Source organism: Rosa rugosa, chromosome 4, assembly GCF_958449725.1.
Source record: "Rosa rugosa chromosome 4, drRosRugo1.1, whole genome shotgun sequence".
In the NCBI taxonomy this organism is placed as follows: domain Eukaryota; kingdom Viridiplantae; phylum Streptophyta; class Magnoliopsida; order Rosales; family Rosaceae; genus Rosa; species Rosa rugosa.
The window spans coordinates 11035658-11051306 of NC_084823.1; the positions used below are offsets into that span (position 1 = coordinate 11035658).

At 37.6% G+C, this 15649-nt stretch overlaps 3 protein-coding genes and 1 pseudogene across 4 annotated transcripts in view; all 4 read right to left on the reverse strand.

Moving 5' to 3' along the window:
• Positions 1-1453: 1453 nt before the first annotated feature.
• LOC133706537 (disease resistance protein RPV1-like) overlaps positions 1454-15649 on the reverse strand; it is a 94818-nt gene continuing 80622 nt past the window's right edge. The window contains exons 2-4 of one of the 2 annotated variants that reach the window (XM_062132078.1): positions 2843-2957; positions 2428-2713; positions 1454-2310 (exon numbers count right to left, since the gene is read on the reverse strand). In XM_062132078.1, coding sequence (XP_061988062.1) covers positions 1867-2310; positions 2428-2601 — 618 coding nt within the window. In that variant the 5' untranslated portion in view covers positions 2602-2713; positions 2843-2957 and the 3' untranslated portion in view covers positions 1454-1866. The remainder of the gene's footprint in view (positions 2311-2427; positions 2714-2842; positions 2958-15649) is intronic. The other variant, XM_062132079.1, reaches the window with a different exon arrangement.
• LOC133706738 (disease resistance protein RUN1-like) lies at positions 4783-11494 on the reverse strand. The gene is made up of 7 exons (XM_062132279.1): positions 11358-11494; positions 10966-11245; positions 9145-10848; positions 6940-8041; positions 6434-6712; positions 5671-6345; positions 4783-5592 (listed from the first exon to the last, which is right to left on the reverse strand). Exons 3-7 carry the CDS (start codon positions 9603-9605, stop codon positions 5053-5055), a joined length of 3057 nt encoding a protein of 1018 aa, XP_061988263.1. The 5' UTR covers positions 9606-10848; positions 10966-11245; positions 11358-11494; the 3' UTR covers positions 4783-5052.
• LOC133744332 (uncharacterized) lies at positions 9774-11163 on the reverse strand. The gene is made up of 3 exons (XM_062172461.1): positions 10966-11163; positions 10723-10848; positions 9774-9854 (listed from the first exon to the last, which is right to left on the reverse strand). Exons 1-3 carry the CDS (start codon positions 11161-11163, stop codon positions 9774-9776), a joined length of 405 nt encoding a protein of 134 aa, XP_062028445.1.
• LOC133706739 (disease resistance protein RUN1-like) lies at positions 11504-13874 on the reverse strand (annotated as a pseudogene).

Here is a 15649-nt window from a genome sequence, read left to right on the forward strand (position 1 = left end):
GACAATTGAGACAAAAGTCCAGAATGGGTCCTGTTCAGTTGTTGTTAAATATATTTTGGCGAAACTGCCAGTCAACCACTCAACCCTTTTGGTACAAAGCGTGCTATAGTTGTTTGGGTGGGTAGATGAACTGACATTGGTTGCCTAAAGGACCATGCCATTTCGGATAATTAGACTAAAGTTGTGTCCTATTTCTATAATGAAACCTCTTTCTATATCTTGCAAAGAGCAGACATTGAATGCTGGCTACTGTTTCATCCATTGTTTTTGTTTACAAATGGTGTATGTAATTTTTAATCTCAGTGATCTTTTTTGTTGTTTAGTAAATGGTAATGTTTATGGTTTTGAGTGGAGAATACTGGGTTCGTAAGTGTTTTTTTCTTTTCTTTTTGGTTATGCTGTTATATGTGAGGCCTTCCTTTGAAACAAATATGCCCAAATGAAGATGGTAAAACACAATAGAAATGCTGGAAAATGATACATAAAGACAGGAAGATAACGTTCTGAGATTGATGACTTCCATTTAGATATGAGTTCCATTAGAAATTAATATTACATTCTGAAAATCAATGAACTCCATTTAGATATGATTCCATTTAGAGAGTATGATTACATTATGAAGAAATTAGACAACAAGATTACACATGACAGGAACTTTTGAAGTTTAGTTAATTTTCAGTTAGCATAATGGTTGACACCTGCATGTTATCTGGTATACACTTTGTTTGCTTCATCGTTGCATTGAGTTGCTTCAAGCTGCTAGGACTTGCTGAGTCTAATATGCCTCAAGAGGAAGGTGAGTACTACAATCTTTCTACTGCTGGCATTTGACAATGCCTAGAAGGTGTATGAGAAAATGCTTGAGAGAATAACAAAATGCGTAGATGGTTATTACTCTTACTGCTACCTCTGAATTCCAGTAGAAAGAGCTCTGTGCTTAATCTTCCGTTCTTTGTTAAATGTTTTGTAGAGTGCTCACGCTTTGGAGAGGTAAATGTTTTGTATAGTGCTCAAGCTTCAGAGTAAATGTTTTGTTATTTGATCATATTCAGCCTCTCTGTATAATTCGGTGGGTGTTTGTGAGGAAAAAGAATCCTATGAAATGCATGATGTTTTTGTGTTAACCTTTCTGTATATTTTGGTCTTCTGTGGTGATGCTGTGGGAGTCTGGGAACTGGTGTAGGCCACGATGGCAGCAGATATTGTAATGTGTACTCATTAGTTTCCCTAATATGCTAAATCTATAGTTTTGTTCCCAACATGAAGATTCGAGGTGACAGTGGGCACCGACATTGGATTTATGTATGCCTTTTGACTAGGTTAATGGTTTGGGCCACAACCAAAAGATTAGCAAACATAGGGACTGAAATTCTCATAATTGAAGGTGAAAGAATACCCACGGGGAGCGTAACTTAGCCAATATAAACCCTCCCTAACAATTCAAGCTTCTGAATGTTAAACAAATTTACAAACTCTATACATGATTATATTGACATCACGTACTGGTTCGAATTATTTTTCTTCTTACAAGACCATATTTGCCACTTTTCCAAGATTAGCGTTAAAACAACTGATGATCGTAAATGGAATATCCAACCCTTATTAATACTGCTCAGAGAAATCATGGATTAAAACTGCACAGAAACATCATGAGTCTGACATGAGGAAAAAGAAGGGTACCGGCTACTCCTAAGACAGCAACCAGCAACATATCACCAAGATTCAGAGAAAAGTTCTGAAGTTAACAATCTGAGGTCCATCACCACATCAGCTTCCTTCAACACTTCACTTTCAGCTTTCTTTCTCTGCTTATTCTCCGATCAGAATTCATACTCGGATTGGCTAGGTCCTGATATCTCATCCTGGCTAGGTTGTGATGTCTCTTCCTGTAAAGATCGTTTTAGTCGATCGACTCAGGCCTTGTCGAGATGAAAAGTCCAAGTCCCACAACTTATCTACAGAGGATGGTACTTCACGTATGGCTTTGCCACTTATAATAAGTGTTCTCAGAAAACTCATATTTCCTATATTCTTGCTCAATTTCTCAAATCTCGAACAGCCAGAAAGAACAAGAGTCTTAAAAAGAATCAACTTATAAATGTCCTCCGGAAGGTCCTTAAGCATTGTGCAGCCTTTAAGGTTTAGCAAGGTAAGTCTATAAAGAAGTCCAATGGAGTACTTGTCAATCTCTGGCAAACTTACACAGTCTTTAAGGATCAAATACCGTAGATATGGGAGTTGTGAAAAGTCTGGTGGTTGTGTTAGATAATGTGAATGACTGAGATTAAGTATCTCCAAATTCCCAAGCCGCTGTTAGACAACACCAAAAGAAGAAAAAGAAAAAATCAAAAATCTCAAAAGAAGGGAAGGAGAGCGTGATCGAATGTATTAAACCAGAGGAAAATGATTGAAAGTTTCTTGATATACCCTGGAATCCTCCCAAACTCGTACAAGATTGCTGTACCGCAGGTCAATAGAAACCAGGTATGTTTCATTAAGAAACTCATTTCGTATAACCTGTGGAAAGAATCCTCGCCAGCAGAGCCAGCTTAACTTTTTGGGAAACCTGTCGCAGTTCCCACTTCCCAATGAGTTGTACATACTTGAGTTGGAGCAATTTCAGTCTCTTCATGTTTCTAAATGCTTCTGTATTGAAACTCATGTTGTCAGATCTTTGCAAATTTAGAGCAAGTCCTTCAGTCTCTTCAGTTCCCTGTTAACAGGAGGCACTAAATTAGTGACAGAACTACATCATATTTTCTGAAGCAATTTTCCCAAGAAACATAAAACGAAGATCCTTCGTCCAAGTTCCAACACAGACAAGCCATGAATAACTATTTACCTTACTTCAAATTAGTAATCCACTCCCATCTGGTTTTCTACTTTTCTACAAATCAAACACATCAAAAAACAAAATTCCAAACTCTGTGTCTGCTTCTCTTCTTAATTCAATATTCCTAGCAAACACAGAGAAAGTAAATAAGTAAAAAAGTTAACACAGCACCCATATCCATCCCAGTATATAAATATTTTCTGGATAAAATGGAAACCCAAATCTTACGATTCCATCCTTCCTTTCCTGCATGAAACTCTTCAGAATCTCAAAAGAACACAACAAGCAAACAGTAGTATTCATGCACAAAGTGAAATTATACAAAAGGAGAGTAAGCCCAAATCAATCCATTCTTGGACTGAAAGTCTGTTGAGCATTGGATTTAAATTAGAGGCTAACGAATGTCACATAATGTGACATATCAATCAGGTTCATCAGGCTCCGTTGACTGTTTGACTTTTGCTTCGTAATTCAAATTTCAGAGTCGAGCTTTTGACTGGGTCAACGGTCAACGGTCTATGGCGCCAACGGTCACAATTGTGTTTTGACCGTCCAAGTTCCACTTCACTCAACTCATAAGCGCATTTGCAATTTCTCTCTGTGAATTCTCCCAGGTCTCTCTGTATTGAAACTCCAATCTTCAATTCCAACCTATCTGAACGCAACACTCGCCACCCATCAAACACTTATAATCAACAAATCCAATTCAGAATTCTGAGAACCGATTGATTGTCACACCGATGCATAATCAAACCTGTTACATTGCAATTTGAATGAAAGTCCCACAATTGAAGGTGAAAAATGAACGAAATAATGGTGACAAGTGTACATTAGCCACTTAATATTGCTCCTAAGAAGACTGCTATAAGGATTTTGGATTAGATTGTGGCAAACAGATTTGCTAACTCAATCATGATTCATTCACAGGTTAGAGTTACCACTTTTCTAAGAACGGGATACAAACAATTGGTGAGTGTAGTCAGAATATATGGCTTCTGATCCCACCATTAACTCCCGACAGACAATATCAATGCTACATCAAGAAAAAGATATGGTACTAAATACCAATCCTTTGACAGCATATAAGAATGAAGAGTCCGAGAAAGGCACTCCATTAGAGGACGAAAATGACAAGAAAATGAAAGATAATTTAACAATCTGTTTGCAGAGGTTGAAAGACTGGGAGAGAAGCAAATCCTAAACTAGAAGGCCTTTTCTTTCTTTTGTCCCACTAAATGATGAACCAGAAAACGTCAGCATTCATGATCAAGGAGAGACACCTTTGTGCATTAAAGGTGAGGTCTTCATTGGCAATAGATATTACCGCAAGCTTCTCCCACTCCGAGCTTTATAACCCTTTCATCTTTCTTTTTCAAGTTCAGCCGTCATCAGATTAGTCATGGGACTCATGGCTAGGTCCTGCGGTCTCATCTCAGACATGTTATTTTAAGCTTTGTCGAGATGATTAGTCCAGGTTTTCTAATCTTTGTACAGAGGATGGTATTTCAGTTACGGATGTGCCACGTAAGATGAGAGTTGTCAGTGATATCATCTTCCCTATATCCTCATGCAAATCAGCAAATCTTGAACAGCCAGAAAGAACAAGAGTTTTAATAACTGTTCTCAGTTGATAGAATCTCTTTGGAAGACCCTTGAGCATAATGCAGTCTCTGAGATTTAGCAATGTAAGTCTCATTATTCAGACCAAAAAAAAAAAATGTAAGTCTCATAAGAAATCCAACAGACCAGGGAATCTCTGACAAACTCCTGCAGTCTTTCAGGATCAAATACTCAAGATTTGGGAGATTTGAAAAGTCTGGTAATTGTGTCAGGTCATGCGAGTGACTGAGATTATCTTTAGTGTCTCAAACACTAATTAACCAGGGGGAAAATGTTTGAAAGTTTCTTAATATATTAAAAACACAAGAAACAAAGATGAGAACAAACTATGCAGCAAAAAGCTTGCTGCTGTATGTTATAATACTCAAAGTACTGATCAGTTTACAAGGTAGTGCTCCAATAGGATAAGAAAGCTAATAGTATTAGGACAGCAACAAAGAAGAATAAACTAAAGATTCCAATCTTCAAAATAAAAGAAAGAAAGATATAATTGCCTGAAACATATCCGCCTCCACTTGATGACGAAGTCTTTGAGATGACTTGGGTTTTGCTTCTCTGCTTGGGCTTCTCATGAGCAGGTGTATATGCAGATTCATGGGCTACTCCTGCATCACAAACTTCAATCTTTTCAAAGGTCGTTCCCCATCAGATGGCTCATGGCTTGGTCCTGCCTGATTATCAGCATCACTTGGAAAATATTCGTACGGGATAGGCTCACACTCAATCGTATTTTCATTGATAAGTTTGGGATCCCATACAAGACTGACCCCAGTTTTTTTCACTCTGAAACCGGATCCAATTGCAACTTCAACCTCCACAAAGTCATCACCTTCCAAATTGAACTCATCGTTTAATAAATTTACTCGCCAAATAACATCATGCGAAGTTATTTCGGTGAGATGAGTTGGCTCAACAACAAAGCTAATGAGCTTGGTATAATTTGTAACAAAAATGGATATACCACTTGGAGACATGTCCTCGTCAAAACAAGAAGAACAAACTATGCACACAGTGAAAGCTTGTAAGTTAGTTTGAGGCACTTGGAAAAAGACTTGGTCACTTTCTCTGACATATGTGAACTGCTTTGGAAAATCATTTCCCGGCAAACAAATGCAACCATCTCCCGTTACGGTCAATCCCTATACCATATCAAGCACATATCATATCAATCCGTACACCATGTCTTTCAGTTTGAGAGAGAGAGAGAGAGAGAGAACCTGTAGGATGCTCTGCCTCGACGCTTTAGAAGGGTTTGAATTAGGAATTATTGGAAGTGCAGTGCAGTGATCTGATTCCAAGTCCTTCGACTTACTTGGTAAATCTCCACCTGTAGGAAAATTTGTGCAATTATAGAAACATGGACGCTCAAGATTGGAAAGGTCACCGCGTTCTGGAAGGTTATGAACATTACTGCTTTCCAAATTGCAATACGTCAAAGAGGTATAGTCATGAGGAAAATAAGTTTTTGGCACTTCCGGGAACCTTTGTTTCAGGCGAACCAGGCCTTGTACAGATGAGTAGTTCAGGTTTTTCAATCTTCCTATATAGGGTGGTACTCGACTTATGGCTGTGCCACTTACAACAAGAGTTCTCAGTGATGTCATCTCCCCTATGTCCTCGACAAAATTCTCAAATCTTGAACAGCCAGAAAGAACAAGAGTTTCAATACCTCTCAACTTATAGAAATTCTTTGGAAGGTCCTTAAGCATTTTGCAGCCTTTAAGGTTTACCGAAGCAAGTCTTTTAACATCTCCAATAGACTGGTGCATCTCTGACAAACTCTTACAGCCTTTCATGATCAAATACTCAAGATTTGGGAGTTTTGAAAAGTCTGGTGATTGTTTTAGGTAATGTGAATGACTGAGATTAAGAATCTTCAACTTCTCGAGCACCTGTTGAACAAGACCAATACAAAACGAAAATCAAAATCCAAAAAGATAAGAAAGAAACAGTTCAAAAGTTTGTTTCAGCTTAATCTACCCTGGGATGCTCCCAAACTTGTACGAGATTGCTGTACTGCAGGTCCATAGAAACCAGGTTTCCTTGATTAAGAAAATCGTTTCCTATGAACTTTAGAGAGAATCCATGCCAGCAGAGCCATCTCAAATTTTTGGAAAGATGGTCATAGTCTCCAGTCAGCTCTACATAGTTGAGTTGGAGCAATTTCAGTTTCTTCATCTTTGTAAATGCTTTTGTTCTGAAACTCTTTTTCTGAGATCTTTGCAGATTTAGAGCAAGCCCTTTAATCTTTTTAGTTCCCTATTAACAATAGGCAATAAGTAAGAAAAATTTTGTTTGCATGTGAAGACTGATTTATGCTCATGTCTAAGAGTCATGAATGCCGACTGGATTCTGTACAATAATAATGATATGGAGCACTGAAATGTGGTGGAGCGCTATATGGTTTTGCATAAATGAAATTTGCAACTTATCATTAATTATTAGATAAAAGATGCATATGCTTGTCTTGAGTGGGAAGTACTTACAGACTCTTCTGTCAATATATCTAGTACATCTTCCTGACGCCACAATCTACTACATTTTTCAACGTCTTCGGGGTATTCTTCACGAACAACTTCTCTGCCCATGTCGCGAAGCAAATTGTGCATTGTGAGTTTGTTTTTTTCACTAACAACTACAAGGCAACGCTGAATGAGGACACTGATATCTATTGCTGCAGAAAGACCACACCCCTCGAGTATTTTTATGACATAGTTCTTGTCCATTCCAATGAAGAAAGAAGATACATCGAGGAATAAGTTCTTCTGGTTCTCATCAATTGCATCAAAGCTTATTCTGAGCTTTCTCTGAATTTTTCCATGAGGAATTTTTTCCAATTTCTTCAATGTGCTTTTCCAATCTCTTATGTCCTTCCTTCCAAAGAGAAAAGACCCTAAAACTTCAAGAGCCAGTGGTAAACCTCCACAGTAGGTAGCCACACTTCTTGAGAGCTCCAAAAATTCGGCATCAGGACAATTATTTTGAAATGCATGCCAACTAAAGAGCTCAAGAGCTTCTTCTTTATTCATTTCTCGAGTCAGATGTATTGTTACTTTAAGTTGCTCTAGCAAATGTCGATCTCTTGTAGTTATAATAACTCTACTTCCTGGACCAAACGAATCACGTCTTATGGCTAATGCATTTAATTGCTCCACATCATCTACATCATCAAAAATGACTAGTACCTTTTTCTTTCCAAGTCTTTCTTTTATCACAATGATCCCTCTAGCAGCATCACCTACTTCTATCTTGGTTGGTCTTAAGATATCAGAAAGAAGTCTTCCTTGCAAAGTAATCTTACCATTTGACTGCTTCGCAGTTTCTCCAACATTTGCGAGAAAACATGTAGCTTCAAAACTACGATAAAATTTGTTATAGATGGCTTTTGCAACAGTTGTTTTGCCCATTCCACCCATACCCCAAATTCCAACCATGTGAACATCATTATCTACTCCAACACATAATGATCTACTAATCTCTTCGACACGAGACTGTATTCCAACTGGGTAGTTGGCTACATGTAAGTATGTGTCGGTCTGCAGTCTATTAACCAGGTCAACAATGTCACGGATAAACTCTGCCTCACGCCTGTCGATTAAATTCAGAATTCAGAAATAGAACTAAGACTCAGTGCGCAACTACAATGCTGAATTGAGTTAGGGGGGTGTATTCAATTAAGAGTCTACAAGATTTTTTTGTATTTTAAAAGTTTGTGGGTATTCAACTGAAATTTTAAATAGTCCTTTAAAATCTTGATGTATTCAATTAAGATTTAAAATTATCCATTCAAATCTGCTGATATTCAAAAGTATATTCATTTTTAAGGATTTCATTAAATGATGGATTTTGGAGGATTTTATAGTGCTTTTTATACATATCAAAACTCAAAAACAATCCAACCACTTCCCAAAAGATTTTGATGGATTCTTTCTCACTCAAAAAATGAAGAACCTATTGTCTTAGACCTATTTTCCCACTATATTCCTCTGCCTCTGCTCCCATCTAATATTTTTTTATTTTATTTTTATCACTATAGCTCTAGAAGCCTTTAATCCTTCTAGCTAATGAAGCTCGCTTTCAATGGTATTATTAAGATGATACATACACACATGATTCTTTTGTAAATTAGATATGAAATAAATTGTGTCATTAGTTTATTACTTTATTTTTTGTGTAACATTTTGGCTGGTTAGTTTTCTCTTATTGTTCATATATCATTATACACAACATAAAGAATGGTAGATTGCCATACTTTCTTGTCATTGATATAGCTTTGTAGTTGGATCCATACATCCATTGCTTAATTAAAGAAGAAGAAAAAAAAATTAACCTACCAAAAACATCATAAGGATTTGTAAAATCTAAACAAATACTAGTAAATCAATCCATTAGAATCAATCAGAGTCCATATAGAATTTAAACAATCCGTGGATTAAGTAAATCCATGGATTCTAAAAACTCAAACAAAGTCTTTTAAAATCTGAATTGAATACACCCCCCTTAATATCTTATTGATAGTGACTACAGATTGCCAAAGGAAATAAGATTTGAATAAAGGGTGAAGCTCTACAGATGCTAAACAAGAGGGACCGAAAAAAAGGCATTAAACTTAACAACTAGCAGTTAAAAAAAAATAATAAATAAATAAATAAAAAAAAAAAAAAAAAGAGAATAGGTAAGTGCGTGGTTACCTATCAGTAGTACTACTAAGATGGAAGCCAGACAAATTTGCAGCTTCATGAAGAGCAGCTCTCCACTTGGGTACATTCTCTGCATATCTATTTGCAGCTTTATGTTTTACAAATGCCTCCGCAAAACTACCCGTCTGATGCCTGACATCTGAAGGCTCAACACGATAGAATATTGGAAAAACAGTTTGCCCCAATGTTTTTCTACACTCCATGATCTTCACCAGCTCATCAAGACACCATTTTGAACTCGCATAATTCGCTGAAAAGACTATGAGAGAGATCCTAGACCCTTCGATTGCCCTAATGAATGACTGTGATATATCTTCCCCTCTCCTTAGTTCGTTGTCATCGAAGAAGGTAAAGATTCTAGATGAAACTAATTTGCTGTAGAGGTGGCTCGTGAAGTTGTTTCGTGTGTCTACACCTCTGAAGCTCAAGAACACGTCGTAGGATGAAGCCATTTCTGATTTGCTTTCGCGCCTTCTAGCTGAAGCTCAAGAAAACACGTTCTACCTTTACTATTTGCAACTCAAATAAGAAAATGAATAAAATCGAATGCTCACTCCATCATCTAGAGAGTGAGGTGGAATCTTTTTTCTTTTCCGGGTAATATCCATGCATGAATAGACTCATGCAGCACTCCAGTTGTCTAGCATTTTCTTCTTGTCAAAATGACTCATATAGCACTCCAGTTGACTAGCTTTTTCTTTCTGTCAAACATTTTGACAAGAATATACACATGACAAATGCAACAAAAGATGGGGTTGCTAAGGCTAGATTTGTGGCCTCGACTGAACAACATATATCAGTACATCTTTTTCCACACATTCAGGCCGCCTTTGTTTGCCATCTTTTTCCACACATTCATAGTGAAAAGCCATTTGTTGGGAGTGAAAAAATGAAAGTTCTACAGACTGTATAGGAATTGGTTAAATTAGATGGTCAAGGGCTCGTGCTACTGACTGTATAGGAGTGAAAAAAAGAAAGTTCTTTGTTGTCTACTTCATTCATATAAATACAATTCAAGTTTAGGAAAAACCTGTCATAAAGATGGACTGCGACAACCCTGTTGGCTTGCATAGATAACCTTAAAGTATGGAATTTGACATCTGGAAAAAGACAAGGTTTACCAGTTCTCAATGACAGCAACATAACAGAAGGATTTAAAGAAAGTGCCTCCAATAAACACACCGTACATGAGTAACATGACGAGATGGAAAAACGTCGAATTGAAGACATGTCCCTGCTGAAACAGAGGGACCAAACGACACGCACGGTCAAAGCTTTTAAATTGCAACCAATAATTTGAGGCACTTGGAAAAAGACTTGGTCAGTTTCTCCGACACTTGGAAAAAGACTTGGTCAGTTTCTCCGACACTTGGAAAAAGACTTGGTCAACAGCCCTGGAAAATCATTTACAGGCAAACAAATGCCATCATCTCCACTCGCAGGCCATTCCGACACCATATCAAGCAGGATAGTATGAGAAATACCATCTTCTTTATGTCAGTGTGTGTCAGAGAAAGACAGAACCTGTTGGATGTTTTGTCTCGAGGCTTTAGAAAAATTTGGAATTACTTCCAGTGCAGTGCAGGGAGGTAAGTCTCTGCTTTCAGGTAGGTTTTTACAAATGTTGAAACACAGTCGTTCTGGAAGGCTATGAACACTACTACTGACATTAAGAATCTTCAACTTCCTAAGCAACTGTTAGACAAAACCAAAGGAAAACAAATATCAAAATCCAAACAGAATAAAAGCAGAGTTATGTCATGTAATAAACCAAAAGGAAAAGAAGTTTGACTTTGGTTGAGCTTAATATACCCTGGAATGCTCCCAAATTTGTACGAGATTGCTGTACCACAGGTCGATAGAAACCAGGTTTTGGTCATTAAGAAATTCATTACGTATAGTTGATAGAGAGAATCCCCGGCAGCAGAGCCATCTTAAATCTTTGGAAAGATAGCTGTAGTCTCCAGTGAGTTCTACATGGTTGAGTGGGAGCAATTTCAGTCTCTTCATGTTTCTAAATGCACTTGTACTGAAACTCTTTTTTGTCAGATCTTTGCAAATTTAGAGTGAGTCCTTCAATCCTCTTAGTTCCCTGCAAAGAGAAGGCACTAAGTAAGAAAAAGCTTATTTGCATATGAAAGCTGATTTACAACCACAGTAATGATATAGGATGCAAATACTTGTCTTGGTTGGGAAATACTTACAGATTCTTCTGTCGATACACCTATGACATCTCCCTGACGCCACAATCTACTATGTTCTTCTGGGTCTTTAGGGGATTCTACACGAACTTCTCTGCCCATGTCTCGAAGCAAATCATGCATCATGAGCTTGTTTTTTTAACTAACGGTTACAAGGCAACATTGAAGGAGGACACTGATTCCTATTTCTGGAAAATGTTCACAGCCATGCAGCATTTGTGAGACATATTTCTTGTCCATTCCAACGAAGAAATAAGATATGTGGAGGAATATGTCCCTCTGGTTCTCATCAAGTGCATCAAAGCTTAGTTTGAGTATCTTATGAATTTTGTCATCAGGAAATTTTCCAATTTCATCAATGTGCTTTCCCAATGTCTTATCCTCCCTTTAAAGAGAAAAGACCCTTAAACTTCAAGAGCCAGTGGTAAACCTCCACAGTAAGTAACCACTCTCCTTGTGAGTTCTAAAAATCCTAAATGAGGACAAGGATTTTGAAACGCATGCCAACTAAAGAGCTGAAGAGCTTCTTCTTCCTTCATTTCTCGAGTCAGATGTACTGTATCCACTTTAAGTAGCTCTAGCAAATGTAGATCTCTTGTCGTTCTAATAATTCTACTTCCCCGACCAAATGAATCATGCCGTATAGCTAATGCAGTTAGTCGGTCTACATCATCGACATCATCAACAATGACAAGTACCTTTTTGCTTCCAAGCATTTGTTTAATCACATTGATCCCTCTAGGAACATTACCTACCTCAATCTTGGTTGGGTTTAAGATATCAGAAAGAAGCCTCTCTTGCAAAGTTTTTACCATTCGACTCCTTTGCAGTTTCCCTAACAGTTCCAAGGAAACTTTTACTTTCAAAGGTATGATAAAATTTGTTATAGACAGCTTTTGCAACTGATGTTTTCCCACATCCACCCATACCCCAAATTCCAACCATGCGCACATCATCATCTACTCCAACACATAAAGAATTACTGCTATCTTCAACACGAGAAACTATTCCAACTGGGTAGACAGCTACTTGTAAGTAGGTGTTCTTCAGCCTTCTACTGATGTCATCAACAATGTGTTTGAATGTTTGATATGCTGTGCTTCACTCCTGTAAGTTAAATCAAGAAGCAGAAGTGTGATTCAATATGAAACTACAAGAACAAATTGAATTATCATCTTACTTATCGTATTAGATTGCCTGTGAGAACAAGATTTGAATAGAGGGGTGAAGCTCTCTAAATCCCCAATTGTCCTACAACCTCTCAGTTCAAAATTTTTCTTTTAATAAATTAAGAAGTATCATATTTGATATACAATTAGAATGTATTTGAAAAAAAAAACATTGAAAGCATTTTACTTATCCCATGGAAGGCATTTCCAATTATGTGTGTCATTTAACATAAAGATTGGTGGACTTCTTGGGTTTCAAAAGATATTGACAAAATTGGATAAAGAAAAAACCTATCTGCACTTACATATATGTCGTCTAGCTTCATGTTTCTGAAACGCCTCACCAACACTACCGGTCTGTTTTCTGAGATCAGAAGGATCAATATGATAGAATATTGGGACAACCATTTTCCCCCGTGTTTTTCCACACTCCATGATGTGCGCCAGCTCGTCAAGACACCAGCTTGAACCCGCATAGTTCTTGGAGAAGACGATGAGAGAGATCTCAGACCCTTTGGATTGCCCCCATCAATGCCCCCGATATATCCTCCCCTTTTCTCAACTCCTCGGAATCCCTAAACGTCCTCACTCCGGCACGAGTTAATGCCATATATGTAGAGGTGGTCCGTATAGACGGTATAGTGATTGCCTGTGTCTTCGCCTCTGAAGCTAGCTTAAGAACACTTCGTAAAAGAGAACTCGTTGAGTAGGAGGAGGAAGCCATTTGTGGTACGGACTGCAGTGTTTAAGAGATTGAGAATTGCTTGGCTCGACCCGTATAGAGTAGTTAAAGGCAGAAACAACACAGTTAACTCAACAACCGAGCAAGTTGACCCGAAACCCGACCCTGACGGTCTGGGCTTTTAAAAAAAATTTGGCTGTTTTACAAAGCCCGGCCCGAAAATAATATATAACGGTCCGGGCCCGGGCCTTGAAAGTAAAAGAATATTATTTTTGAATAGGATATTGGACCTGGAACTTTCGCACTAACTAGAGCCTTGGGCTTCTCTATCTTCTTTCTCAGCAATTGCCTACTTTAGACGTATCAGTAGTTCACTTCACAGCCAATTTAAAAGGTTGGTATTCATCAGATGAGTCATGGCTTGATCCTGCTTCTTTAGCAATTTAGCATTACTGAGTAAATGATCATATGGAATAGGCTCACAGTGGATAGTATTTTCATTGCCAAATTTAGGACCCCACACTAGATTGACCCCTGTTTTCTTCACCCTGAAACCAGATCCAGTTACAATTATTGAACCTCAACAAAGTCGCTAACTTCCAAACTGAGCTCATTATTTGATAAATTTCCCTGCCAAATAACTTCATGTGAAGTTAATTCAGTGGGATAAGCTGTCCGGACAACAAAACGAATGAACTTACTATGAGTTGTAAGTTGCAACAAAAATGGACTTACGACTTGGCGACGTGTTCTCGGCGAAACAAGGAGAACAAAATTGCTACAAATAAGTTGAGGCACTTGAAAAAGACTTGATCACTCTCTCTGACATACGCAAAACACTTTGGAATATCATATCCAGGCATATAAATGTCATCGTCTCCAGTGCAGTCTATCCCTATACCATATGGGGCAAGATACGTACTATTCGATCAAGTACTTGTTCCCACTCTGTACGCTCATCTGTTCTCTTAACACAATTAAATGTCATCTCAATTGATACACTACAACCTACTGCAAACAGGGATCGAAGACTTAATGGCAGCCTTTCGGGCAACAATTGAAGCTGTCTACAATTGCTGACGTTGAGTTTCTCAAGCTTTGGGAGCTGAGAGATACTTTCAGGTATTGCACTTAGGGCTGTGCCACTTACAACAAGAGTTGTCAGTGATATCATGATGTAGGACGAGAATAGACCCAGTTTAGCCGAAAAATCATAAAAGTAAAGAAGCGGTGTAGAATCAAGAAGAGTGATTGGAAAATAGGTAACTCACGCGTAATCAGGTTACTAGCCGCTGGAATATTCAAGAAGATTTGGTTTTGGACTTTTCGGGTTTCTCGTGCGAAAAGTCAGGTTTTGATTTTGAATCAGATTTGACTAACTTTTGGCCAGAATGTCCGTTTGAAACGCATGATACCTTTCCAGAATGGGAACGACGAGATCTTCAAGACTCACTTTAGTGAGCCCTATCAGATTTAGGCCAAAATGTATCGTCTTAATTATCCGATTCGTGATTTAATATTTTTAGGTTAGTTTTACATTCTTTTTATTTTAGGTTTTCTAATTTATTTTGGATTTGTTTTGTTTTAATCCGTGGGCTTTAGGGTTTCATTGTTAGTCGCCCTAGGGTTTCTTTTCCCATATATAAGCAACCTTAAACGGCTGCAGAACTATCTTTTATCATATTATCAATCAAAATTGAGATTTTTCTCTCCTTCTCTGGTGGATTCCAGAATTATGTCTTTTAGGGTTTATCGCTTGTAAACCCCGTTACTTCCGCCCGCGTCAGTTGGTATCAAAGCCAAATCTTAGGTTTGATACCAAATGATGCGGGAAGCGTGGACACGATAGTAAGAGGCTCCGTCAAGCGTCGAAAGCCATATGAGATGAGCTAGAATCCACTAGCAATTACGGACACATCCGTAAGAAACATAGAGAAACTTCTCTAATATTTGGTTTTTTTATTGATAACTTGAATGAAAATTACAATCTAAGAGATGCCTTATATATAGGTCACATAGCATAAACCTAATACAACTAGAAAACAAAAAGAATAATTTATTATAGACTAAAACTAGAAAACCTCATTAAATAAAAATCAGAAATAAAATCCTAGATACTAAAGAATATTACGCTTGGAATCCCAATCAAGATTTTGCTCGAGAATCCCGATATATCCAAAAGAGTAATTTATGATTAATTTCATCATTAAGAAGCCTATTTGAATACCAATTTCCAATATTCAAATTATTCTTCTTAATGTGAAGACGCTTCTTTCTTTTCGAGATTTTTGGTTGAAATTGGCTAAAATCTCATCCTACATAATATTCAAGAAGATTTGGTTTTGGACTTTTCGGGTTTCTCGTGCGAAAAGTCAGGTTTTGATTTTAAATCAGATTTGACTAACTTTTGGCCAGAATGTCCGTTTGAAACGCATGATACCTTT